This window comes from Chamaea fasciata, unplaced genomic scaffold (assembly GCF_029207755.1).
Source record: "Chamaea fasciata isolate MVZ Bird 193981 ecotype frontalis unplaced genomic scaffold, bChaFas1.0.hap1 SCAF_2, whole genome shotgun sequence".
NCBI classification, from domain to species: Eukaryota; Metazoa; Chordata; class Aves; order Passeriformes; family Sylviidae; genus Chamaea; species Chamaea fasciata.
The window spans coordinates 10925523-10952234 of record NW_027094087.1 but is presented as its reverse complement, the minus strand read 5'-3'; the positions used below and the strand labels follow the sequence as shown (position 1 = coordinate 10952234).

The window sequence follows — 26712 nt, the reverse complement described above, 5'->3', positions numbered from 1 at the left end:
TAGACTGAATAAATGCTTATCTGAAATGAAGAATACATTAAACACTTCTTAATTTAAAAAATAGCTTTACTTATCAATATTACATTTTGCCCTCACATCGTTCTACTACATTTGAGTTCTATACTACCACTTACCTCTTTTTTTGGAAAAACTCCAATCCTACCATGAGAAACATGGTTGTTTCCCTGAAATGTCTATAGTCTTGATGCCATCTCTGCATGTAAGAAAGGGTAAATAGAACTTCATCCACAAAAATGAAATATAATTTATTTTTTTAAACACACACCACCCCAACTTAAATTTAGTGTCCAATAGTTACAGTAAGTAACAAGGATGCCAGTAGGCTTGCATATATGGAAAGTCCACCTGAATCCACCCTCCCTCAATAAAAAGAAAATTCTTAAATGTCTTAAACATTTCTAGATGAGATTATTCTTCCAGAACCTATTACCATTTGAAAGGAACACCAAGCATCTTTGGAGAACCACAGGTAAAATTATACGAGATCTTGTCTTTTCTTCCCTACATTACCCAGGAAGTGTTGGAAAGCTTTTTCATATGCCAGATATTAAGCTTAATTTTCAATACAAGTATGACATAGAAAAAGCCTGAACACTTTACATGGGAAGTGCTAAAAAAACCCCAAATGCAGCTCAGATGAGACACTGGTGCTGGAGCAGTATATTTATCTTACTGCGTCACCATTTATACCAAGTGACTCCTGGTTCACTTTACAGGTAAATGCTCCAGGTGAGAAAGGCACTTTCTCTACAGAGGGTTAACTGCTCACTTTCAATTGTGCATTAAGGATAAAATGGGGGACAGCACACCATAAGACACAGCTACTACCAGACTGAACAGAAAGAGCTTGAGAAAGCATCCATAAAATGCCAGCTCACTATACTGAACTGACACAATCTGTGGAGAAATCCCCAAGTGCCTATTGCAGGAGCTAAAAAAGGGGCACTTTTCTGCAGAGGAGCAGAAGATACCCCCACTCCCCACTCTTAGAGCTAAGTCCAGAATTGTTTGTTCTCTCTGTGCATCATTCAGAGAATGGTAAAATGCCAAGCCCTGCACAACCAAGAAAATGCAACTAAAATGACACTCTGAGGGTCCTTCCCTGCCAGTGACTAGGGAAGCATGCTGTAATGCAGTAGCATCTACTGTAGCTCCTAAACCTGGTAATGAGAAGTGGCAATTAAAGTAGTTTTTCATTGGATTTGGGAGGGAAAGATGGCTCCCATTATCCTCCTGATCAAATTGTTTGAACCTACCAGCACAACAAGGAGGTACAGGTAGAGCACTGGAATCTGCCAGGACATAAATACTCACTGGTAAGAGGTCTTAATGGAACAGTATTACTCAGATTTGAAACTGATGCTGAAAAATCAGCTACAGGCTTAGCTTTAAATGTGAGATGAATTATTTTAGCAACTATTAGTCACGATTATTTAATGTCCAAGATCCACTCTCACTTCCCCTCTAAGTTTTTCTAAACAACACAGGAGGAAAAATTAAATGCATAAGCTGGTTATGCATGGTCTTGGCAAAGAAAAGAATCATAAGAAAGTGGGAATGGCTGCAGAGACAGCTGGAGGAAAAAGCACAAATGGGACTGTGCCTGCTGTGCAGCTCTCAAGATGAGCAAGGCTGGACACAGACCACTATCCTCCTTCCCTGCCAGTTGCGTCTGCCCGGAAAAAGCCATGTGGCTCATGTGGTGATAAATTACAAAATATTGTTAGTGACGTCAAGCCTCGTTAACAAAGTAAGGACAGATTCCAACCTGACACTTATTTATGGCTCAAACACTGGAATTACAGATGTGGAAAAGACAGCTTTAGCTCAAGAGCAGCCTTTGGACAAATAAGGGGTCTTTAAATAAATAGCCAGTTTTAACTTCTCCGTCTGAGACAAGAACAAATCTGTGAAGACGAAATTCAACTTTACTGATAACTATTTCACATTACAACTTAATTTAAAGCATAGGAAGTACTGACCTCATATTCCTCCATGTTAACTTCATCTGGCTTTATCATTTCAAGTTTGGCTTGAGCAACCTTCATTATGTTACGGCACCTTACAAAAAGCAATAAAAAAGTCATGAAATGTTACTGGAAATTCACAGAGGACATTATCCTTATAAAGACAGGAACCTCAAGCAGTATGAGCTACAGCCTTATGCAAACCAGTATGAAAATGCCATGGAAATTGTACATTTTATTATGCATGGTATAATCAGCAGGAGAGGGCATACTTTTGAAGTATGTGTGATGGAGGCCTGTGCTACTGAAAGGATTATTTCTTTTATTTCACTAAATTGTCACATTGCTCAGTCTTTTTAATTTTAAATTTCAGATAGTTTGAAACTCCCTGACTTTGCAGAAGTTTAGAAGATTATTCCCCACACAGAAATAAGACTGGTTTCTAACTTTTAATTTACCTATTTATGTAAGTAAGTAGATGGAATTTTGAGTGGGAGACATTGTCTTGCTCTCAAGCCAGTCACTGACCCCAGCTGGAAAGGCTTTGGTCTTTACTGCTGGCTTTCAGGGCAGTGAGGAAACAGAGTGAAAGAAATTACAGAAATCTAAGTGCAAAATTATGAACACTGAGCATTTCTACTTAGATGAGTAGAAACTCAACTTCTTAATTACTCTTTTAACAGGGATTTTTATAAAAATGATCTGTTCCACAAAGTAAACTTGCAAACTATTAACTTGGAGATGAAGCCAAACACAGCCAAATATGAAGGGGTGTTTCCACACATCAGAGAACATTCATGAACGTGGGAAATGAGATGTGCAGATCTTATTACCTTTCATCAAAGCTGAGATTGTGATCTCCAAACTGCTCCAGTAATGTTCTCTCAATTATCTTCTTTGGTGCCTGGTTTTGGATGAAGTAAACAATTGCATGACGCAAACGATAATCACATTCAGGTGGTGGATCTTCCTGGGCTAATTTTAGCAGACGTGTGTACTCCAATTTAATTGCCTACATGATTAAAAAAAATAGACATTAATTCCTTCTGGCTTTTAACTCAAACACCACAGACACAAGACACTCACTTTATATGCCATGGCATTTTGCCTATAAAATTTTTTTAACAGTTCCACAGACCACCCTTCTAAGAAGTCTAAACCATGCTTTTAAAATGGAAATGAACAAAACCACAGAAAAATTGTCAAGTTGGTACTTTCTCTCACCAGTTAAGCCTGACAAAATCCCAAGTAAACCTTCCCTTCAAAAGTAGTTCCAATCCTGTGCTATGCCTCCCTGCATAGGAGGAGAGGAGATTTATCCAATCCTTAGAGTTCCTTTAAGCCCAAGACAAGTACGAGATTTCTCTTGACCTGAAGAAATTTTCTGAAGTCTCATAAGGTTAAAAAAGTACCTCTAATACATGGTTAAATGCAAAGACATGAATTAAAAAATACCCTGCAGAAAGTTTAGTGAACACGTATGATTTGGAAAATACTATGTGGGAATGAAATATGTCTTTCAATCAAAAACAAATGATAGGATATCTGAAGAAAATAATAATTCAATATCAACAGTATTGCTCTGTAGGGCAGGATGCAGCCTCACTGAATATTTTAGAGAAATTTTAGAGATCATCAGAATCATTTACTTTTCCAGCTTTGCTAGCACATTAGGTTTTAATGAACATCATTTGATATGTTCATTAGATTTTATTCACTAAAACTGTACAGCATGATCAGGAGCAACAAGAAAAAGAATTAGAAAAATAGTGGCAAATGTTAACACACGTTCCATAAATTCCCTCTGAAAACAGGGAGGTGATCAGATACTTTCCTAACACATTAGCAAAGTTTCAATACAATATATGCACAAAATAAAGCACCAAAGCAGTCACAAAACAAAACAAACACATACAAAAAACCAAACCAAAACAAGCCACAAACCACTTCCCCCCTCCCCCTTCAGTATTTTTCAAACAGCTTTATGCTGTAATACCTGACATTTAACTATCAGAAATTTGGGCTCCCATCCTCTGCTAATAACACATTTTGCTTCAGGACTAAACATATAGGGTAAAAATCATACAGGTTTAAACACAGAGCATGTTGAGACCTTTAAAACTTCTGCATCAATATCTTTAAATACTCATGAATTGCATTACCATTAAAAAGGATGTTTAGGACAATATTATAAATGCCAAAAGCCACAGAGTTTCCATTACCTTCACTCAGAAGTTCTGCCATTAGCAAGTCAACATGGCTAACAATTAAACCTTGTTTATTGAGGCAACAAAGGCAAACTGCTATTAGACATTTAACTTTTTATATAATTACTTAGAAGCAGGAAAAAATGCAACAAACACAAACCCTGTACTTTTGTAATTATTTTAAAAATAACGTGGTATTCTACAGATTCAGAAATCTTAAACAAAATGAAAAAACACTATTTCTAGAAAAAATAGAAATCCCCAGAAAAAGGGACAGAAAAAATATTAGATGCTTTAATTTTTTCACTGAGAATGTTATATAAAGATATGAAAGGAAACATTCTGCAAGGACTTGTCTATAAAGATTAAAGAACAACGATCTGAAGAGATCACTGACCAAGAAATATCTGACTGTTAGTCATGTCTTAAACCTGAGATCTAGAGGGGGAGTGAAACCTTGGCAGTAACAATGTCCCACACCAATGGAGTTTCACCTGATTAACATTAAAACAAAGGTATAGAACCCCCCCCAGTTTTCTGAAAACACTAATTTAATCAAAAAAAAACACTTCAAAGAACACAGTAAAAGTATTAAAAGACATCATAGAAGATTTTAGAGTAAGTCATGAGAAAATGTGAGATTTCATCTGATGCATCCCAAAACAAAAATTTTGTTCCCAAACAACCTCACTTCATCTGCATCCATTCATACTAATGTATTCCTTCAAAATGAACCATGTTTCACCTCTGCTAAGCTATTGCAAACACAATTCAGCAGAAAATAAGGAAAATTTTCTACTTTATGTCAAAACATTTTCTCAAAGACATTCTACCCCCGTGAAGCCTAAATGCTTAAGGATTTAGCATTTAAAATTAAAGACTGAAAATCATTTCAACTCAGCAGTGTTTTGGTAACTCTAAAGCATTAAATATAATTTTATTTTGAAGTAAGTTTCTGTTTTAAAATTATCAAAACACCCTTCATATTAAAAAATATAATTAGATACAATTGAACTTTCTGGTAAGGAGTGATTTGATCAAATGAGGATTTTTTTTCCAACTTAAAAAAAATTACGTATTTTCATTAAAAAATGGGGGGGAAGCAACCAGCACTGAATCCCAAACAAACCCAGTTTCACTGAACAGAGGCCATGGCAGGTGTCTCCCCCTTCCCTGAGACCAGGCACAGTTAACAGCCCTGCAAATACCTTAGGGTTATGACCCTTCTCTAAGTATTCACTTCAAACACCCATGCAAACAAACAAACCAACCAACCAACCCACCCACGAGGTTTCAATTTCCTTACCAAGGGGTTGCAGAACTTTTTGTTGGTGATGTTAGGGTTTTTTGTTTGTTTGCTCACTTGGGGTTTTGTGGCTTTTAGAATTTCTTCTAGTGGAAGTACACCACAACAATTAAGTAGAAAACAGATCACTACTCAACAACAAGCAAGGAACTTCTTTCTCCTCTCCAAATCACATTTGAGAGGATTTTACATTTTACATCATGTCAAAACAATTCCCTTTCTAATACCCTGAAAATTCAAAAGGCCATGAGCTAAAGGTGCTCATAAGTTTGTGTATTTAAGAAAATGAACACATTTTTAAATGTGGTATCACAGTGAAGACTAATCACCATAAAAAGCCCAATGTCTAATACCCAGTAATAAAAAACTGCTTAAATAAATAGTATTGACACCCATGCAGCTACACAAAAGCAAACAATTTAAATTTATTAAAAATCTTTTAAGAAGTGCAAATCAAGAACATCTCTTTGAAATACACAACAAATGACTAGAAGTCCCTGGGTAAAAAAATCATGATGGCCCGCAGTCTAGCAAAGGCATGGGTTTTATTACTAACTGGAGAAAAACCCCATATACTTTTATTGATTACACATCTAGGTTTCATGTTACTATTATGTTACTCATTACTATTATTAAAAAGCTAAAATGCAGAAAGGTATATAAGCTACTGATATCAACAGGGCAAATATCTGTCTATTTTTCAAGGGAGAAATATCTAAATGAGGGGCTCATATAGACAAGTATGTATAAAGACTATAAAAGACTTTATATACAGAGGGAGTAGCATATCTAACAGGAAAAGTCAGAGGAGAAAAAGCTGTACCTTAAAGAACCCTGCTTCTGGCCCACACCTGTCATAAACATTCCTGGCTTTACCTATAGCCATGATAATACCTTGCATGTTCGGGGTCAGCATGACCTGCCACAAGGGATTTAAGGTAAAAGTTTTGAATGATTAATATTTTAATGACCAAATTCAATATGCTTTTAGTCTCATGCAAGATGAAAAAGCAACTTAATGCATGCATACATTGATATGGCACATTTCAATACAGATCTGGTGAGCATATTCTGCAAATCAAATCATGGCATGTGTATATATAGTTTTACTGTAACAACATTAAAAGAACCTTACCAAAAAAAAAAAAAAAAAGGAAAATAAAAATTGTGTCAAAAAAGTTACATGGACCAAACTTCGCAGGAAAGGAACATGCAGAGTTCAGCATTAGTACCAAGCAGAAACTGCACACTGAATGAGTGCCGCCCATGGCCATCTGAGGACTTTAATCTAAAAAAAAAAAAAAGTTTCAAGTAGAAAAATCACCCAATCACACTTCAGATATAGTGCACTAAAGCCATGGTAAACTACACCACCTGTATTTTATGCATATTTTAAGGTCAAAAATAAGAGACTTGCTGCTGCAAATGCAATCAATCCCTGAAGCATCTGCAGACAATTTCTTAAACATCAAACCTAAAACAATTAAACACCAAGCCAAACACAAGACATCTAGCACTGCTATTCACATCAGTTAGACACAATTTGATATATTCAAGCTACTCAGAAAAGCCTTTCACCTTTTTTATCGATAAGCAAAGGAAAACACTCCCTCTCTCCCTGCCCAAGGTATTGCTGGCACAGCAACAACAAACCATGAAGGATCTTAAACTCCCTGCAAGTCTCTCACACATAAAAACATGAAAAAAAAAGTTAATACACTCACAAAATGAACAGAGAAATAGGCAAGAAAGTTATCCTCTAGAAAGACAATGGCAGGGGGACAAAAGCAAAAACAAACAAACAAGCAGGTCATTATATGAGGTTAAATCCCCATTTCTTTCAAGGTGGAGACAACACATCTGTGAGAAGCTAAACTCAGTGTGATGATATGAATTAAACCATTTTATTCCCCACCCCATCCTCCCAGTTATAACTCATCATACTTCCAGGGCTGAATGACCTGAAATATCCATTTGCCTAGGGAAGCTACAGCCCTCCCAAGAACCCATGTTCAGACCCCTGAGAACACAGGCTGCACCAACCCTATTCCTAACCAAAACAAACGTGGAGTAAACAGTGACAAGGCAGGGCAGTTTGATGACCAGCAGCATTGCTTTCTACAGCTGAAACTGGGCAGCAAAAAACAATGTCTCTCAGAAAAACAATGGGCCTTTCAATTATTCCTCAAGTAGTAGCACATACATGTACCACCCGGAGTCTGAATTATTTTTAAGATTTGCAAGATTCAGTTCTACCAGCCATAGCAGTTGCAGGTTATTTCCATGGCTAACTTAATCCCCAAAACCTGAAAAGCTTAACCTTGGCAAATAAGAGATCAGCCTTGAACATTAGCTTTACTGGACTGACAAGAAAGCACAAACATCAAGAACACCCCTCAGTGTCACCCTTTAAACAATGCAGCAGTGTGCAATCTATCACCAGCATTTTGAAGGCTACCTGGCCTAACACAAACATTCAACCTCCACAGCTGAAGAGACAAATACACCTCCAGTGTAAATGGTACCATGCAAAGCGTGCCCAAGTAGAGTTTGTAGTGCTTTCCTTCCATATTTCACGACAAACTACAACATTGTTAAAGACTACAGATCACTAAGCATTTAGTTTTGCAGAGGTCTGTTAGGTGTCACAGTGTGCAAACATGCCAAAACCTCTCATCAGGCAGCACAAGGAAGCACCGAGGAGGAGCGGTGCACACAACTGCAATCAGAGGTACCTCATCGTCATAACCCCCCTCCTCTGACTCAATCACAAAAGTCCCTACATCAGGGATCGCCACCTCTACCACTCGCTGGGTAGGAGCTGCTTGAGCTGGGGCATTATCAGAGCTCTGCAGAAGAAAACCATTATCAGTACGTGTTTGGGGAAAAAAAAAATAACCATCATAATCATCAGAAAATACAGTAAAATTATGGAGAGATGCAAACTGACAGGCTGATCTAGTACAATAATGTCCACTGCTAAAATTCTGAAAAAATTCAGAAGCTGTATCTAATCAGAGAATATAAGTGATACTTACATTTTTTTAAGTAGTACATTTTAAAATTACTAGTCACAACAAATTAAGATTACAAGCCATAATTACTAAAATTATTTCATTTGTTCTTTATTCACTAATTCTATCTTTACAGGTCAGTATACCAGTATTACAAACTAATATCCATTACAAATTTAAGTTACTTGGCAAAGGATGTCTGTGAACCACCATTTTTTGTACATTTCACTCCAAAATTACTAAGTATATAATAAAATATCAGAATAGTTTAGGAAGAGACCTCAAAAATCATCTAGTCCTAAAGATACCACCCACTAGATGAGGTCATTCAGGGACCCATCCAGTCTGGCCTGGAACAGGGCCAGGTCAGATACCTCATATCTGAAATACCTGATGAAGTCACACTAAAGAATAGAAACAAACTAAAAGCTAATGTTTCCTGATGCTCTGGGAGAAAAAAAATAAAAACATATATACAGAAAAAATCCTCTAACAACCAAGATATTTTAAAGAATATTTAAAGGAGCATTACATTCAACTGGTTGATTTTTTAGAAGAGTAATTAAACAGAAAACCAGGAGAAGATAATCCTAGTCACTAAAATTTTTGGTATGTTAAACTAAGTTTTAAGCAACGATGGAGAAAAATCTTGGCTCCTATAGGCTGTCATTGAATAACAGGTAGTTTGCAACATTTGCAGAACTTAAACCTTGACTAAAAGTGCTATGCTACTTGTTCTGCAACTGTAACAATAGCCTCATCTTTTAACAAAGAGTCCAAAAACATATTCAGTATCTATTTACACCCAATACTGTAAAAATACAAAGGAAAGCTGTGCAATCAGAGGGCAGAAAAAAACGACAAAAGGCATAAAATGGACAAAATGAACATGTGGTGAACAACCTACAATCCTGTTAACATGTGCTGATGTTGGCCTTCCTTCTTTTAAAAACGGACAAACAAAAAGTGAAGTAATGGAATATATGTCTGCATGTCTGAATGCATATGGAAGCAGAATAATTAGAAACCATGCTGATAATACTGAGAAGGAAGCACAATTCTGCAAAAGTCAAATTTGGGGATACAGAGAACAGCTTTTAAACGTTAACAGAGCACCTTCAGATTAACCAGAAAGTGACTTTACATTTTCACAGCTGAAGTACATTTGTTTCTAAATAATGTTTGCATGGTTTGTTTGGGGTTTTTTTCTTTTGTCTCATTATACAGATCATGGTGTTCCCCAACCACAGTCCCGTGAAGTCCCAAGGCTGACCACTGTGCCAAGTGCCAATATCCTGAACTACAACACTTGATCCATGGAAAAAAGTCTAAGATTCTTTCAAATCCCACTGGGATGGTGTCCACAAACCCTGGAAGGAGAACAGCCTTATGAAAGACATTTTATCATGCATTTGGTACCTTCATAGCCATCTTTTCAGCTGGAGTAACATGTATTGAACAGCCTCCAGTAAGCTGTTCTGAGAAGTCAAAAAAGGCCAATATGCAGCAGCCCAAGCCTTTAGTGGCAGAGCATCTTTTCATCCAGAGTTAGAGGAGTTTCCCTGTTAGCTTTGATTTTAGTTTAGCAGAGGAAGTGTGCTTCCCTGCCTTCCTGACACCACAGGAGGGGTGGAAAACCCACCAGGTCAACAGGGTGCCAACAAGCTGTGACATAATTTTCAAAGATTGTAAGATTTCTGGGGCCAGACTGCTTCTGTTTAATGAGGATTCACACCTGATCTTGGAAAGCATTTCGAACAGATTTAAACTGTTCCTATCCTTAGTGGTTACTAGGGACACCTAAGGAAACCATACTGTACATTTATGGATATAGTTCCAAGACAGGTGCATGTACTGTTTGAATGGCACTTAGTTTTGTGGCAAACACATTTCTCATTTATCTACATACTTATAGGGAAAGAAAAAAAAAATATATGCCGAAAGAAAAAAATGTCAAATATTAGTTTAATTAATAACCTATAAAATAAGTAATGTCCCATTCCTTTTAGTATACTTTTTACCAAGTGAAAACAGAAACACCCAACACTGATTATTATAGACATTTTAAGCTAATATAGGCATCCTATGAATCACAAAAAAATATTTTCGTCAAGTTGTGAATCTGCATTAAAGCTAGAGAATACTGTTGAAAAAACCCTTATTTTTGAAAGCTATAATAATTTCCACAGGTCTGTCAAAGGAACTCAATTATATTCTTACATTTCCCAGATAAAAACCTGAATGTCTAAAGCAGTATTTTTCAAGTCGTTTACATGAACTGTCAATGTTTACTCTTGAAAAGTACATGAGATCACCTAACATTTTTAAAAGATGGTGAGCACAAACAGCTGATTATAATTTGAACAATAAGCTGTACTCCTGACAAGCACTTTAATCTCATAAAGAACACCTTAGTATTTTTTTTGCACTACACCCATTAGCATTGTACACAGTTCCTGGATGGACTTCAGTGTTGGACAGTCCCTGAAGAAAGCAATTTTCAGTTCAGAGTTTCCAGACTCACACCCTTTTATCAGTGTTTTTTTTTTTGTTTGTTTGTTTGGTTTTTTTTAAATCATTTTCACTTGCAAAATAAAAGCAAAAGAGGTACTTCAAGCTTCAAAATGTCCTCACCGTATCCATTATAGCTTCTGGACCTCTATCTTCTTGTTCAGCTAAAGCTTTATTGATTGCTTGTACAGAATCTTCTTTTAAGTGCTTTGAAATATCAGTTCTTGATGGCTGCTCTAAATACTCTGGTTCTCCTGCTTGAACTTAGTGACAGAAAAAAGATAACAATTTTGTGTGTTAACATAAGCATGAATTTTAAATTGATCAGTTTTATTTGGATCACTGTCTCACAGATAAGGTAAACACAGAGAAAATGCAGGGTAGTGCACAATTCACAAACAACTTTACAACAGTCTGTGTCTTGCATCATTTTAAACACTTGCCTACAAATAGATCCCTAATTTTATATTAGGAATAATAGACCTGTCCTGTCCATAGGCCCATTAAGGCTCTTGAGTGAGGGGTGTTCAACAATCAATCATCAGGGATGACTGAGAACAAAGGTGAGATCCTAGCTGGAGTTTCTATGGGACACAGACTAAACATACAGAATAATCACCAGCCACTTGAGTGCAAGATTAATTTTTACTTGGTAAAACAATAAACACATTATATTTTTCTGCCCTAAGGAAGATCTCAGTCTCCTCCACTTGAGAGCAATAAATTGATTAGTACAAATAGTGTCTTACACTCCTTACATGATGAACCTAAATTTTGGCAGACTAAGCATTTATATTGTACTTTCCATTACTAACAAAAGAAATAGCATGAATCTCAAAGTGTTTATGAACTCAAAACATAAAAAAAGACGAAGTAACTCTCCATAGAGTTTGCAAAACAAACAATGCCATTAAATCTCTGCACTTCTTACACTCATTTTGCAGTCATACAGAGTTATGAGAAATGTATGCTCCATCTTTAGGACTCAAATACAGCAATGAGAACATCTGGACAGAAAATTCATCATGTCATCTTTCACATAACATACACAGCCTACTGCAATGGAGCAAAAGGTGGATGTTACCAAAATCCTGGCAGCTCTGGTTTATAATCCAAAGTCCCTTTCCAAACAGGTAGTAGCAGCTAACCTGGAGCAGGTGAGGGTGCTGGTGCCCTGGGTATCTGAGATAACAATTTCTCCTGTTGTGCTTTCTGAGCAAGTTCTGCATCCCACTCTTCAAGTTCTTTTTCAAAACGTTTATTGTCCTCCTTGACATAATCCCTTAAATCAGAAGGCAACGTGTCCATTCCAACCAGGATCTGCCCTGTTTCTTTGTTAAACTCCTCTGTGGTAACATGAAATATAAGTTTCGGAAAAAGAAAGAATGGGACAAAAGAAAGCAGAAAGTATGTTCAACAAATATCCTCAAGTGAATTACCAGAAATGTACAGTGTAACACCAAGCCCCCAAAACTATATTAGTTTTAACTGGGTTTACTATCTGTTTAACACTCTTTGTGAACATTCAGGCAATACTCACAAAATCCCCACCATTGCTTGACTGCATTACTGCCACAGAGAGCTGGACACAACTAAACTTCCCAGGAGGAAAGAGGAAGGAGAGTGGGAGAATGGACCTATAGGAATTCAGAAAGTCAGCTGATAACACCAGCTAAACTGAGTAATCTTCCTTTTGCTTTGAGAATGGTCTCTGCAGAGGTATCCCAAATCCCAGGGGATCCACCAACAGTAATTGTCCCACAGTGAGCAGGCCTCAGATTTAACTGGAATGGCACAAGCAGCTGAGAGGGCCCAAACACCTGATGGCTGCAAATGCACCACCAACCTGGCAACCAAGGAACGTCAAGGGTAATATCAGCTCTCGTTTGAAAACTGAACAAATGGGCACTTGAGCCTTCTGCCCTATGAAAAAACAGGAACCAGAGTATTTTCCATGACCTTCTACTGAATCTCAGGACACTTGCACAGACAGCTCTCTGTCTACCATTATCAAAAACTTTGCGCTAAGGGATCTCTGTCCCCTCTTTAAACACTTCCATACAAAGCCTTAAAGTTGCATACTCCTCCATGACCTGAAAAAAATTACCCAACCCATGTATTACTTAGGTTTGATGTGTGGCTGGTAGGGCTAAGTTATTCACATTTCAATTTACTGCACAAGCTTTCAAGTTTCTACGCTCCAGTAGAGTGTATCAGGGCTCTGAAGCTTAGGGGAAAAAAACCACCTACATGAGGATTTTAATGTCAAAAGGCTCATTTTTCTATTTCCATACTTCTCTTCTAATCTTGAGATAAACCCTCCAAAATTCTCCAATCCCTTCTCTAAAATATTTACAAATCAGCAAACAGTTTGGTTCTTTTATCTTAATAATGCTGAAACACTGGAATTATATTTAATGATGCATAAGTTGAACAGCAATTGTTCCACACACAAAAACAAACAGTTAGGAGCAGGAATAAAACTTTCAATAACTATTAAAAAACATGTCAAAAATCTGGAAATCCATTTGAAAGAAGTTTGCTTTACCAATGTATTCAGCTATTCTGTATCATGCAGAATCTGCGCGGATAACATTACCTTGTATCAAGTACTGCTCCTTGTCATTGATATACATTAAACAATATGCACTGGCATTCCTGTAACCACCAAAAGAGTCCCGTTCCAACTCTTCCCAAGTTGACTTTGTCACAGAAATATCATTGTATTTCATCCATCTGTTCTGGTGGTGGTCATAAATATACGCCCAGTAGTGTCCTGCATTCGCTTGACCTTCATGAACTAGGACAGCATGCAACCTATAAGGAACCTTAAAAAAAAAACCAAAAACAGAACATAAACAAATGTCAAACTCTCTTTGACAGCATTTAGATCCTAATGTATGGCAGCAATAAGTGCTACATGAAATAAAAGTAACTGGAATAAACAAAATAAAGTTAATCAGGATCAAAACACAACACAGAGGAAAAACCAGTAAAACTAGTAACCCACTAAGCATAAGGACTTGGAACTATGTTACTTACCACTACTAGTTACAAGAGATCTTAAAAATATTAGTGAATGACATAAACGTCTACTCTGCTGTCTTTAGTGCCACGCATCCTCTTTTCTTAATTCCTCAATATTCCTACCCTTCATTGTGTCTGCCAAAAAAACCCTCGAATAAGTCAGCCTTGACTGTCTATGATTTGCTTCAGTTCCGACCTGGCAAACCTGTCAAAAAGTCTGGAAAGGCACATGCAAATTCAAGGTAATAAACTCAGTGTTTTATGTGTGACAGTAAAAGAATTTATTTAAATTAATATCTGCTTCAGTTACACAAAAAGAGGATTTCTACATCAGAACAGGAATACAACTGTTTTCCAGTACTTTAACTGTATCAGGAAAAGCTAAATAAAGCATGGAAGACCTGAAAAGGTTCTCTCCTCCTCCTAAGGCAAAGGACAATAGCAGTTTCCAGGATCAGTGTAAAATGAATTCCAGGCTACGTCTGTAAACCAACCAGTAAGAACAATGGGAAACCGAAGAAGAGAAGCAGAATGAATGAGTTCTTCCTTCCTTACAAGTCTTTTGAAAACATCTTAGTGATTGACTTATTTTAACCTACTGGAATAGCACACGCAACATAAAAGAGAAAGCTGAGCTTCCCTATTATGCATGGTGTGCCTCAGTGACAACACCTCAGCTGGGATGAAAAACCCCCAAAACCAGCCTGTACTGGTGTCACAATGTGGACAGAAGATAAACAGTCTCTAACTCAAGGTGTACTTAGTATTTTTCACAAATATCGTTTGAGTACTGCAACACTCGTAAATACGCACACAACTGTGACTGGAGAAACTTTTTGAAGTTATTTTTAACCTGATCATTCTCTTCCAGGCTATATGCAAGTGCTGGAGATTTTGCAGCTCCTCTTGAAGTGTAGAGTGACTGCACAGCAGCTGGAATCAAACAGCCTGTCATTCCAGAGACCAAACCGCACTCTAAATTTCCCAAACACAAGAAGTATACACAGAAGAAATCCTGGAAAGTCCTTAAATCTGAATGTTCTGAGGTTTTTAACATCTGTTATTAAACCAGTGTAAAAGCCTTAAAATCTTTTGTGCATATACACAGGCTTGTAATCATCCTTAAAATGACTGCAAGCCTCTGTATATGCACAAAAATGTATGCAGATCACATTTAAAAAAATGTGTCTCTTTAGACTTTGTCAAAATAAAATTTTCTTACACTAAAATCAGGAACTAAAAATCCCCATTGAATTTAAATCGTTTTACTTAAAACCATGCTAACTGGGTCAGCTTAAGCGTCCCCACCCTTTCCTCCAAGTCAGGAGAAGCAGCTGTCAGTCATCCACACTGAGCTTTCAGGAAGGTTCCCCACAGCGGTGTGTGACCACGGGACAGGTGAGTTCAACGCCAACAGGCATCTCTTGTGATATGCCATTATTTCAACAGTAATTAATAGCACACGGCAACACAAACACAGGTGGCAATAAACTGCTTAGTTTACACTTAATACTTGTGAAGCAGGAATGAAGTTTCACCAAACCATCATATGTAGCTACAGAACAGTTGTGTCAAAGCTGCTATAGCCAAGAAAAAACAGTTGTGTCTCTTTCCCAACAGCAAATTCACAGAAGAAAGGAAATAACAGCTGATGAAACATTCATTCAGCAGAATGAAAGATTTTGCGAACGTATTTCATACAACAATTTGACAAAGGTTTTATGGACTACTGTATATCCTTAGAATCCGAAAGGACAAAAGGAGAAGACAAAGAGCTGCTCAAATAGTTCATAAATACACTAGGAAGCAGCCTGCAAACATTATACGTTTGTCTTAAAAATGTGTCTAGTTTTATGTGCCCAGAACTTGACTTCAAGACTGCAATCCTGCAATTGTATTGTGCAGAGGGAAACATCAATACTGTGAAACTGCTCCCAAGGAATGGGGCAATACCCAGTCATCAAATCACCCAGAGACAGGGTTAGGCAGGGCAAAGTAGACATTCTGCACACCTGCCTCCTTCCTATTGTGCCAAAACAGCCACAGGGACAAATCAGCTGAGCTGCAGAAAGAAGGGCAGCTTCCCTTCCAGCCTGTGATTTCAGATGGGTTCAGCACCTACTTTGTGTTTTACTAAGTAATCTCTTTTTTTCTTTGGTAATGACCGCTGACTAGTATCTTTGCTACCCAGAAGTATTTCCTCCTGTAACACCTAAGCCAACACAGGTAGACTATTCAGATGGAAGTTACCAATTTAATTAATTTTACTGTTAGATGACATGTAGCCTGTGGCCTTCTTGTTATATATAACACAAGTATTAAGGAAAAAAATGTGCCTGCTAGTAGCAAGCTTAAAGAAAGTCATCTAGGCAAATTTGCCTGAAATCCTTAACATCACAGTTCAGCTGCCAGTAACTATTAGAAGCCACGTACAAAATGAAAACATACCTCAAGGTAAACTGTAAGCTGAACAGATCTTACTTGGAATGAAAATAGTTCTTTTTACTAACAGAAAGTAACAGGGGAAGTAATCCTTAACCTTAAAACCTGTCAGAGTGAGAGAACATGAGTATGTGAACATAAGAAACAGCAGAGGAGCCACAACTCCACAGTAAAACATTCTAAAAACACTGTTCAGATCACACAGAATGAGAATCTGCTAGAAGACAGCTTAGACTAATAATCAAAGTTGTGACTGATACCTAATCTAGACAAAGTTAAAAAAAAAAAAAAAAAAACAAAAAAAAAAACCAAAAAAAAAAAACCCAACCAACACTCAAAACCACAAAAACCCCCCAAAAAAGCAAAACCAAAAAACTAAGCCTATAGCAACAAAACCACTTACTGGGATCAACAACAAATCAAAAACAGGAGCCTGGAATTTCCATGTATTAGCATGGAAGTTGCAATACACAGTGGCACTAAGCAGCAAAGTGAAGAGTACTATCCTGTGTCTAATGCTTCACCGCCTTAAAGCCATAAGATTACTAACCAATATGGACACATCAGGTCAAGAACATTTTGTTGCGTGAATCTGCACTCAGGTAAAAAATGGGGATCAGAGATAGAACATATTTGGGCTTTTCATTACAGTACCCTAAATTTTAGCATGTCACCTGTAAAATACAGTAATGCTGTCTTTCATCTGACTGTGCACAACTCAAGGGCTTACAAAACCCATTATGACTTTCCAATGAAATTTCTCAAAGCACTACATAATTGTGGTATACTTGCTCTGTTTTCAGGCATCTATCAACTTTCAAAAAGTGCTAAAAAGGATCTATTTTCAATTATCTCATGCCAAAACTGTACTTACTTGGACCATTGTTTTGTCAGAGTACATCAATTCAATTGTCCGATGTATCCTAGATATACTTTCTTGTAAATCTGAAAGACAAAAGAGATGAAGGAACCTCTCTTCCACAAAGCTGTATAATTGCACATGACTACATTTTTATCTCACCAAATGCCAAAAAGGGGTGCATTTCACATGTGGTACATCTACCCACACACCAAACACTAAACCTTCTTGGATGAAACATTTCCCCCACTTGCACAAATCCTTTCCTACAGCAAATGCATTCCCCAGTGTGTGACATTACCTCTCGTGTCATTCTCTACTTCAGTCCTCCAGCGATGCAAGCAGCCCTCCAGGACAGAGAGCTCCTCCTCCGTGATGTGCCTTGGTGCCGGATGCATCGGCAGGTCAGGGGGAATCCGTGATTGGGTGAATGGTTTATGTATTACTGATCTTTGAACAGGAGATGTGCTTGGGACATCTGATGATGAAGGCCCCTGCTGCTCTATTGTGCTGCATTCATTCAAAACATGAAATGTAAAAATTGAATCATCACATAGACAGAGCAAAAGTTACACCATAAAAATAAGCTTTTCATCTGAAAATGGGTGATCTAAAGGCAACAATTTCCTAAAGTGCAATCCAAAACAGGTAACTACAATAGCAACATGGAATTAGTATTTGAATTCCGAAAGCTTTGTGGTGTATTACATATTAGCCCAACAAAGTTTGCTTTATGTGAAACACTACTGAATAATTTCAAATCATGTCATACACATAAATAACTGTGGTTTGAAACATTTGCAGCCAAATGGCAGAGACAAATCACAGCAGTTTCTCTTATGGCCAACGACCATAAAATCCAATAAGCACAAATTCTCAGTTTAATAACTTCCTTCATGTGTCTTATGCCTAGTAGGCATACTTTCGCTAATGTCCTACCTACAACTTGTGTTAGCTGAACAGCAATATTGAAAGGACATCTGATATTTACGCCACACTGGAAATGCACTACCCAACTGATCTATATTTGTTCCAAACCACTCTAACTCGAACTGCAAAGCAGCCGTCTTACGAGAATTCTGCAAGAGCAGCAGGATAATAAAAACAAAGACTTGTTACAGATTTTTCTCTTCCCATCAACAAGATCACCTCTATATAATTACACTCCATAGGAGGAATCTGAAGACCTTTCATGCATGCCACTGAATTTTTACTTTTTGTACAGCATCATGATAACAGCCTGAGGAACTTAGACTCTTCAGGAGTTCAGAAAGTTCTGAGAACAGTAAGAGCTGAAAATGTCACTCCATATAACATGCTATGGTGTTTCTACAGATGGACAAAAAAATCCACAATACTTACATTTCTACAGAACAAACTTCCTACACAGGAGTTTGAGCAGTTTATTACTTTTAATATTGCATTTCATGCAAGCAAGAGTAACTTTTAAAAGTTTGTCTTCTCTTATCAATCATCATGATTTCTGCTGGCATTATATCAGTAAGGCACTGGAAATCTTTTTAAAGCCTTTTTAGATTCATGCACTTCACTTCTCTGAACAACAAATTTAACAATCTTGACTGACCCAGAAGTCAGAACCATACTGTCCAAATACAGTATACAAAGCTATGTTATAAACTGTTAGTATCCACTTTTCCAAAGTTATACTCCATTATCATAGAATTATTTAGGTTGGAGAAAACTTCTAAGATGATCCAACCAGTAACCCAGCACTGCCAAGTCCACCACTAAACCACATCCCTCAGTGCCACATCTACACATATATTGAATACCTCCAGGGATGACTCCACCACGGCCCTGGGCTGCCTGTTCCAACATTTGACAACTCCTTCTGTGAACAAGTATTTCTTAGTATCCAATCTAAACCTCCTCTAGTGCAATTTGAGGCTGTTTCCTTCTGTCCTGTCACTTGTTACTTGGGAGAAGAGCCCAGCCCCACCTGGCTACACCCTCCTGTCAAGCAGTTGTAGAGAGTGGTAAGGTCTCCCTTGAGCCTCCTTTTCTCCAGGCTGAGTCCCCCCAGCTCCCTCAGCTGCTCCTCATCAGACTTGTGCTCCAGACCCTTCCCCAGCTCCACTGCTCTTCCCTGAACATGCTCCAGCACCTCACTGTTTTTCTTGCAGCAAGAAGCCCAAAACTGAACACAGGATTTGAAGTGTGGCCTCACCAGTGCTCAGCACAGAGGGACAATCACTGCCCTGGTCCTGCTGCCGCACCACTGCTGGTCCAGGCCAGGTGCCACTGGCCTTCTTGCCCACTTGGGCACAGCTGGCTCATGTTCAGCTGCTGTTGACCAGCGTCCCCAGGTCGTTTTCTGCTGGGCATCATCTGCAAACTGACTGAGCATACAACTCAACCCCCTATACTGAGTTACTAGCTTAAATAGGGAGAAAAACAACATTATTGGACATTTATCTCTCTGGTACTTCAGCTACTCTGCATTTAAGAAGTCAGATTATTTAGGCTCCTGACAAATTTGGTAAGATATGCAAACTGCATGGCAGAAAAGGAGCTTAGCTCCCAGGCAAAAAGTAACAGATAAAATGCACGCCAGAAACGTTGATACTATGCAGCACATACACACTGCCCAATTCAGATTCTTAAAACAATACACATGGCAATCAATGACCTCACCACAATCTTCGGTCTATTTAGAATTGCAGATGGAATTGGGCTGTGCTTGAAAATGGTAATCTCCTTGTGAAGACATTTTTGTAAGTGCATGAGACAAACCCAGGTTATTAACGTTTTCATTTATTTAAGCCTGAAAGAAATGAGCAGAAACTTTACAGTACCCCCCTTAGGAGATCCCCAGTTTTATTGGTCTGGTGAACAAAGCAGCTGGACGTGTTCCCTGTCTCCCAGAGGCTGGTTTGCTCTGGCCTCTGCCCTTACCTGGGGGGGATCTGTGGTGGCAGGGTGCCACTGGCGGGGGCACTGGCACCCAGGTCATCCACGGGGGACGTGCACACTGGCTTGCTGGAGGCAAACTCCAGGGCATACTGCAGGACATCTACCAAGGGGAATCGTTTAGGACCAGAACCATAGCTTAAATATCTGTTAACCACAAAATGTATTAATGCCATGACTCACATATACAAAAAAAAAAAATAATAATTAAAAAACCAAAAAAAAATTCCGATTGACTACAATTAATTAAAGCAAACCTTTCTAGCATGTTTCATGAATCAGAATTACAACTCTTACAACATAGCTTCCAAAGAAACGGTAAAAGAAAAGAGATAAAGAAAGGAAATCTCAGGTAAATAACTATATACAAAGTGTATAATTGCAAAGAGTTATTCTATGTAGCCCATAATACTATTTGCATTTACACAGTTATCTATAGTACCGTTCTAGTCTCTGTTGTAAAACTGTGAGGTACTCTTTGAGTCTCTTGATTTCATCTCGTTTAATTCTTGTTATTTCTCTGTTTTTGTGCATATACCTGTAAAACATGAAATTTAGAAAGTAGTGTCAGCCCATAGTACCCCAACAGTGAAACTGAGGTCTATCTCCATCAGCCATAATAAAAACTCACTCTCTAAAACCTACAACAAACTCAGCACTAGAACAGAACTGAGAAGAAAACGAGCCTTTCCTTCCACAACTTTCAGAAGATGCTTTTTCCCCCAGTGTCAAAAGCTCTGTTGATATAATGGATGACAAACATGTATTAGAAAGCCACTATCAGAGAGATTGCAAATTAAGCAGTTTAAATGGCAACCACAGAGCAATACTCCCGTTTCACTATTTAGGTTCACAAATAACATTCAGCAGCGAACTGAAAGTCATCCTGGTACTTCTGCTCTACAGAGAAACTGCATGCACTCATGCTGAGAATTCACTGCATGTTTGAAGAGTATCTGGAACACCACAAAATATCCAACTTGTCACCCTGTTTCCCATGTGAACCCATAAACGGTGTGATTTTTCAGAGTATTTTGCCTGTGTACACAAGTACCTAGCAATAAATGAAAGTGGAAGCAGGTTTTTGACACAAAGCAGCAGTATGTCTTAAATTGTGATCTATGTGCATTTTCTGAAACAGAATAAACCCATGAAAACTCTAACATGTATAAATAGAACATAAATTTAATAGGATTCAAGTGAGCACAAGACACATCATCAACTTTAACAAACTTACAAGATTTATTTTATATTCACACTAGAATTTTGTTGATAATATTATACCATACCTGTCTAGATACAAAATTGGAGGAAATTCTAATTTGTTGTGTATCTTCTCTGGTCTCCCCAAAGCCTGATTAAACTCAAATCTTGATAGCTCAAAAGTTAACACAGGAGGAAGCTCTGTGAACCAGTGCTGGATAAAGAAACAGAAATCCCCAAAATTAATGCTTTCCAATAGAAATTCAGAAATAATGATACAACACCTGCAGACCAACACAGCTGTGAGAGAAACTGGTTTTAGAGGGTGGGTCAGCATAATTTTTCCAATGCTACCACCTTCTCCCTTCAGTGTAAACACAGACCATTTGCTGCCCATGCTGCATAAGAGCTTTGCTCTCTGTGTTCCAGCAGAGGAGGCTGAAATACTTGTTCCACTCACACTTATTTTGCTCATACAAAGTCAGGTCATGCTTAAGCATACCTGCCTTGCCAACTGTTCTGTTCCGTTAACTTCTCAATGATATTGAAAGGGTTGTTTACACTGTTAGCCAGCGCTCTTCCTCCTGCTGTAGTTCTCTCAGACTCAACTTTCTGATCCTTTCATTCACCTGACATCATTCAAAGCTTCTGACCCCCTCTGAAACATGATCTATGAGTGTTTGACATTTCCTCCATACTAACAGCTTAAAGTTTCTACTCATGTCTCTAATCACTGCTATCATCATCTTATCCCATTTGTCTCTGACTGCTCAGCAGAGGTCTATCCACAGTCCTCTTCATTTTTACATACATTGTTTCTCAAGTACAATACAAATCCAGCTCCAGTTCCAGCACTGAAGATATTTTTGTTCCTCCCCATTCTCAAGCATAAAAACCACAGTCTATCCATTTAATAAGTTTTGGGTTTTTAACCATCACCTGAAGTTTCTCTGATTGCTGCAGACACCACTGACACATATTTGTCATCAGATCCATAGCCCAGATGTGACATTTGACTCAGGACTCGCTTAAAATCCTCCTATCCAGCCAAATGTCTTGAACAGTCTTTTTATACAATACCTGGCAAACAGCCTTTTCTTCCTGTGCTCATGGCTAAAATTCTCTTGAAGCAGGATTTAAATTCCTCAGGACAGAGAATGTCTCCTTTTTCTGTTCCTACATTAGCTCACTTGCTGACACCCTGCTCTGTAACTAAGGCTTTTAGGTATCATAATAACTATACTAATACTAATAATCAAGCTAAATACTCCATTAGAGTCAATGGTGGGAATAAGGAAAAAACCCAGAATGTTGCTTTGAGGATCTTTCAACACATGTGAGCACCACATTATTATTCTCTTTAAGCTTTGGTATCAATCAGCTCAGAGAAAAGTTACTTGAAGTCCTTCTTCAGTTGAGACAGACCATGTTAAAGCTACAAGAAATTCAGAGTCCGTTAGTACTTCCAAACCTTCCAGTGCACTGTAACATTTTTCAGCCATTATATTTAAACATAGCTACTAAAAGAAGCAATATCACTATGGATTATTTCAGGGAAACATAACTGATTTGCATGATCCTGGTAATAATGAAGCAATGTTTTTTCTAGAATAGGACTTAATACATTACTTTTCTTGGTTTTCCACTACTGTCAATCTGTCATATGATTATTTCACTTCTATTTCCACATGCTAAGAAGCCAAGCTGACAATTCCACAGAACTCAAAGCTTAAGAGTATAGACCTGTACACCACTATCCTACTGTTTCCCAGTTCCCAATATTACAAGTTAAAAAAGCCTCAAAACCAAAACAAAAAACCCCACAACACCCAACTCTGACATTTCTAGTCAAGCATTTATAACAGAACTGACATTTTATGCATGAATACACACAGGTTATAACTGTAAGACAATCTTTAGTTCATAAGATGAACAACTGTGCTCCTGTAGTAGGTACATACAAGGTTTCACCTTGCACAAAGAAATAAACTTGGGATTGCACAAAAAAAAATTGAGATTTTGTTTTCTTCAAATTATAATTCAGGATATATGCCCATTGTAAAAGAGATGCCATAAAATTTGTTGTAAAACACAGAATTGGCACCGGAACTTCAGACTGGAGGATGATTTGATGAGTGTGTCACTAGGCTTCACAATTAAACCCCACATACACTTTGATATGATTAAAAGAAGTAACATTTCATTACTGCAAAAGATTGACATCAAGGAAGAAATTATACCCGAACCTTTTAGGCAAGCAGGAAAAAACCTCGTAAGATTTCACAATTTTAAAGTAAATGCAACAAAACATGAACAGCTGAGTAAAGAGAAAGTAGCTCACCCTTTCCAGGCAATGTGAATTCCCATCAATACAGCGGGTGACATGAACCATAAAAACCAGACATGAAACCCCAAGAAAAAATAAAGGGCATGACAACATCATCCCAAGAGAAGTCCACAGGAGCACTTAACTCACCTCCTGACCAGACTTAGCAGAGTTTTCTGAATGGAGAGATTCAATTTCCCCTTCAATCATTGCAGCTTCTAGGCACTCATGTAGATCTTTAAAGCCATTAACCTGTAGTGGATACTGGCCAAACATTTCTGTATTTTCGAATTTTTTACCTTGCATTAAAAATTAAATAGTTAATGTTTTAGAACAAACATTTACCTTGAAAAAAACTGTATCAATACAAGGTCAATTGATTTAGTCTACTGAACAATACCTACATTTTCTTATTGAACAATTTAATTATATGTCCAAAGACAATTTATTAAAAAATGATGCTGAAACAATATTGAAAATTACTGTATTTTCCTCTTCAGCCCATTTTTTTATATTGTTTTAGCATCTTTTGGTAATAAGCAAACCTCAAAATTACTTGGCACCACAGACATATGGGAAGTTTTACACATATAAATCAAAGTCCTCCCCTGCAAATAGAAGCTTCATAACACAAATATATAATGTATCACCAAAGTCAGTGGAATTGCTGGTATGAAAGAGCCCTTTGTATAAGTAGATTTTGAAAAAATAAGCCACAAAAGAGAACATTCATTTCTGTCCTGAAAAACAAGATTTTAATTTGGTAACACTGTATAAAGATGTAAGTGCAAACAAGAGAAATATGGGGGACAAGTGATTTCAACCTAGAATTTCAATTTATTTCAACCTAAAGTCAGTAACAAGTCTTGCATCTCCTAGTTGCTTTTCATCTGTTTGATTTTTACTTATCTCCTCTGTTAAAATGAGAATGTAAGGGATGAAAGTAGCTAAATATGAAGGAGCCAGAAATCTGTAGAATGGCTCTGATATCTGACAACTCATTAGAACCATGTTCAAGATCACGGAATAACCTGGAAGCCACTTAAAAGACTATACCTACTTCATTCAAATGCAAAAGTAATTCATTTGGATGGGAGGCAGGATCACCAACATTAAAATTACTCAAAAATACTTTCACAGCCTCTTGGAAACAGAGAGCAGTACAATTCTGCAGATCTACTAATTGCATATGCATAAGAAAAGGGGAAGCTTGTTGTACAGTCTCCTCCTCCTTAGTGCTCTCTCCAACACTGCCCTTGAGCAGGTTTCCACTGACTTGTTTTCCAACAAACTGTACTTTTAAGAGGGTGAGTTTTCTGTATGAGAAACTGTGCAGAAGGAAATGCAATAACTGAGGTTTTAATTTGCATTAAATGAATCAGAGGGAGCATAAGAGAACAGCTCAGTGAAATACAGTATCCTGCCTTCTGTACACTGTTAGTAAGTGGCAACAGTGCCCCAGTAATTTCTTCCAAGCATTTTCCCTCAGCACCTCACCACAACCTCTGCTGCACTGAGAACATACACGCAGTTCCTGAAGGTTATCAAGTCTTTGTGAACCCCTGCAGCTCACCACACTTCTCCTCAGTCTCAAACCTGATGAACCATTTGTCACAGACAAATGTATATATGTGTGTTCTCCACATCTGGTTCTGTAGAAGTAGCTAAAATCCTAAAACTGCATCAGTCACCTGTGTGCTTGGACAAGCACAGAACAGACATGACCAGAGAAGTCCAAGTAAATTCTGATGCACACCTTCAAGTACACCTACTGCTAGAAATCGTCCATAAAACAACTCCACCATTGGGTTCTTTGGTTTCTCTCCATCCCTAAAAAAGAGGAACTGTGTTAGAGCAAAAAATTCCAAGTCAAAGCTACAACCTTTGATTTATTAAACTATGAACAAACTACTTTGAATTCATTATAGAAACGATGCCCATTTTACCATTATTTTTGTACTTTCTGACAATAACAATGACTCAGATATTTGCAGGGAAAAGTATACTCTGAAAACTAGTGTTCAGAAATGTTTCATTCTAAGACAATCTATGCAAACCAGATGCACTAATAGTGGTCAAACTATACAAAACCCTTGTAAAAACTGTTTCTTGAAACATTATAGAAAAAAATCACGTATTTAAAAGCAGTTCCAGATGCTCACTAATACAAACAATGAGTATTTACTTCTGAGATGAGAAAGAGGAGTGAGGTTTTGAAGTACTTCAACTACAGGATCAAAAAGCAAAATGGCATTAAAATGAAAAGAGCCTAATTGATTATCTACAGAACACCTCTACTCTTTATATACTCTGGACTTTATGGACCTAGATTTCTAACATGAAATAAGATGGTGAAAAAAGACGACTCATGGAAAAACCCAAAAGTATTGATATGTATGGAAAAAAAACACACTTGAACTAAGCTACAGAGTCAAAATGTTTTCAGCCATACAGAGAATTAGATTTTTGGTCATTTGGTTTGCTTTTCTCTTATCCAAATGTTCAACATGCAGAGCCAGAAAAAAAAATTTTACCTCTCTTCTTCAGCTTTAATTTGGAAGGCATCTTCTAGCCAATCTAATAATTTGTGTGTAAATTCACTAACGTCTTGCTGTTAAAAGAAAAGTGATCAGTTCACATATGTAACAGAACACAACTAACTGTCACCTTACAAGATCAGTTGAGCAGAATTCCCTTCCCCCTCCACCAGTGTTCCAAAATCACACCATGTCTAAGACTATGCCATGACTGCTTTTTTTATGAGTGGCTCTGGTGTTCCTCAGCAGTGACACTCTCCTGTGATACTTGTTACTTGGGCTCAGTTTTCACACCATGCTAGTCTAAAGGCATCCCATGAATCCCACTGTTCAAACCCTTTGGTATCTAGCAAGTGGTGAC

The 26712-nt window shown here is 37.7% G+C and overlaps 1 protein-coding gene across 2 annotated transcripts in view; it reads right to left on the bottom strand.

Annotated features, from left to right (window-relative positions):
- USP25 (ubiquitin specific peptidase 25) overlaps nt 1-26712 on the bottom strand; it is an 88973-nt gene that overhangs the window by 6414 nt on the left and 55847 nt on the right. The window contains exons 8-23 of one of the 2 annotated variants that reach the window (XM_066208525.1): nt 26349-26425; nt 25571-25644; nt 23965-24113; nt 21575-21702; nt 20728-20823; nt 20271-20432; nt 17656-17864; nt 17370-17440; nt 13626-13854; nt 12175-12372; nt 11150-11289; nt 8237-8350; nt 6325-6420; nt 2822-3000; nt 2004-2082; nt 135-214 (exon numbers count right to left, since the gene is read on the bottom strand). In XM_066208525.1, the coding sequence (XP_066064622.1) occupies nt 135-214; nt 2004-2082; nt 2822-3000; nt 6325-6420; nt 8237-8350; nt 11150-11289; nt 12175-12372; nt 13626-13854; nt 17370-17440; nt 17656-17864; nt 20271-20432; nt 20728-20823; nt 21575-21702; nt 23965-24113; nt 25571-25644; nt 26349-26425 (2081 nt within the window). The remainder of the gene's footprint in view (nt 1-134; nt 215-2003; nt 2083-2821; nt 3001-6324; nt 6421-8236; nt 8351-11149; nt 11290-12174; nt 12373-13625; nt 13855-17369; nt 17441-17655; nt 17865-20270; nt 20433-20727; nt 20824-21574; nt 21703-23964; nt 24114-25570; nt 25645-26348; nt 26426-26712) is intronic. The other variant, XM_066208527.1, reaches the window with a different exon arrangement.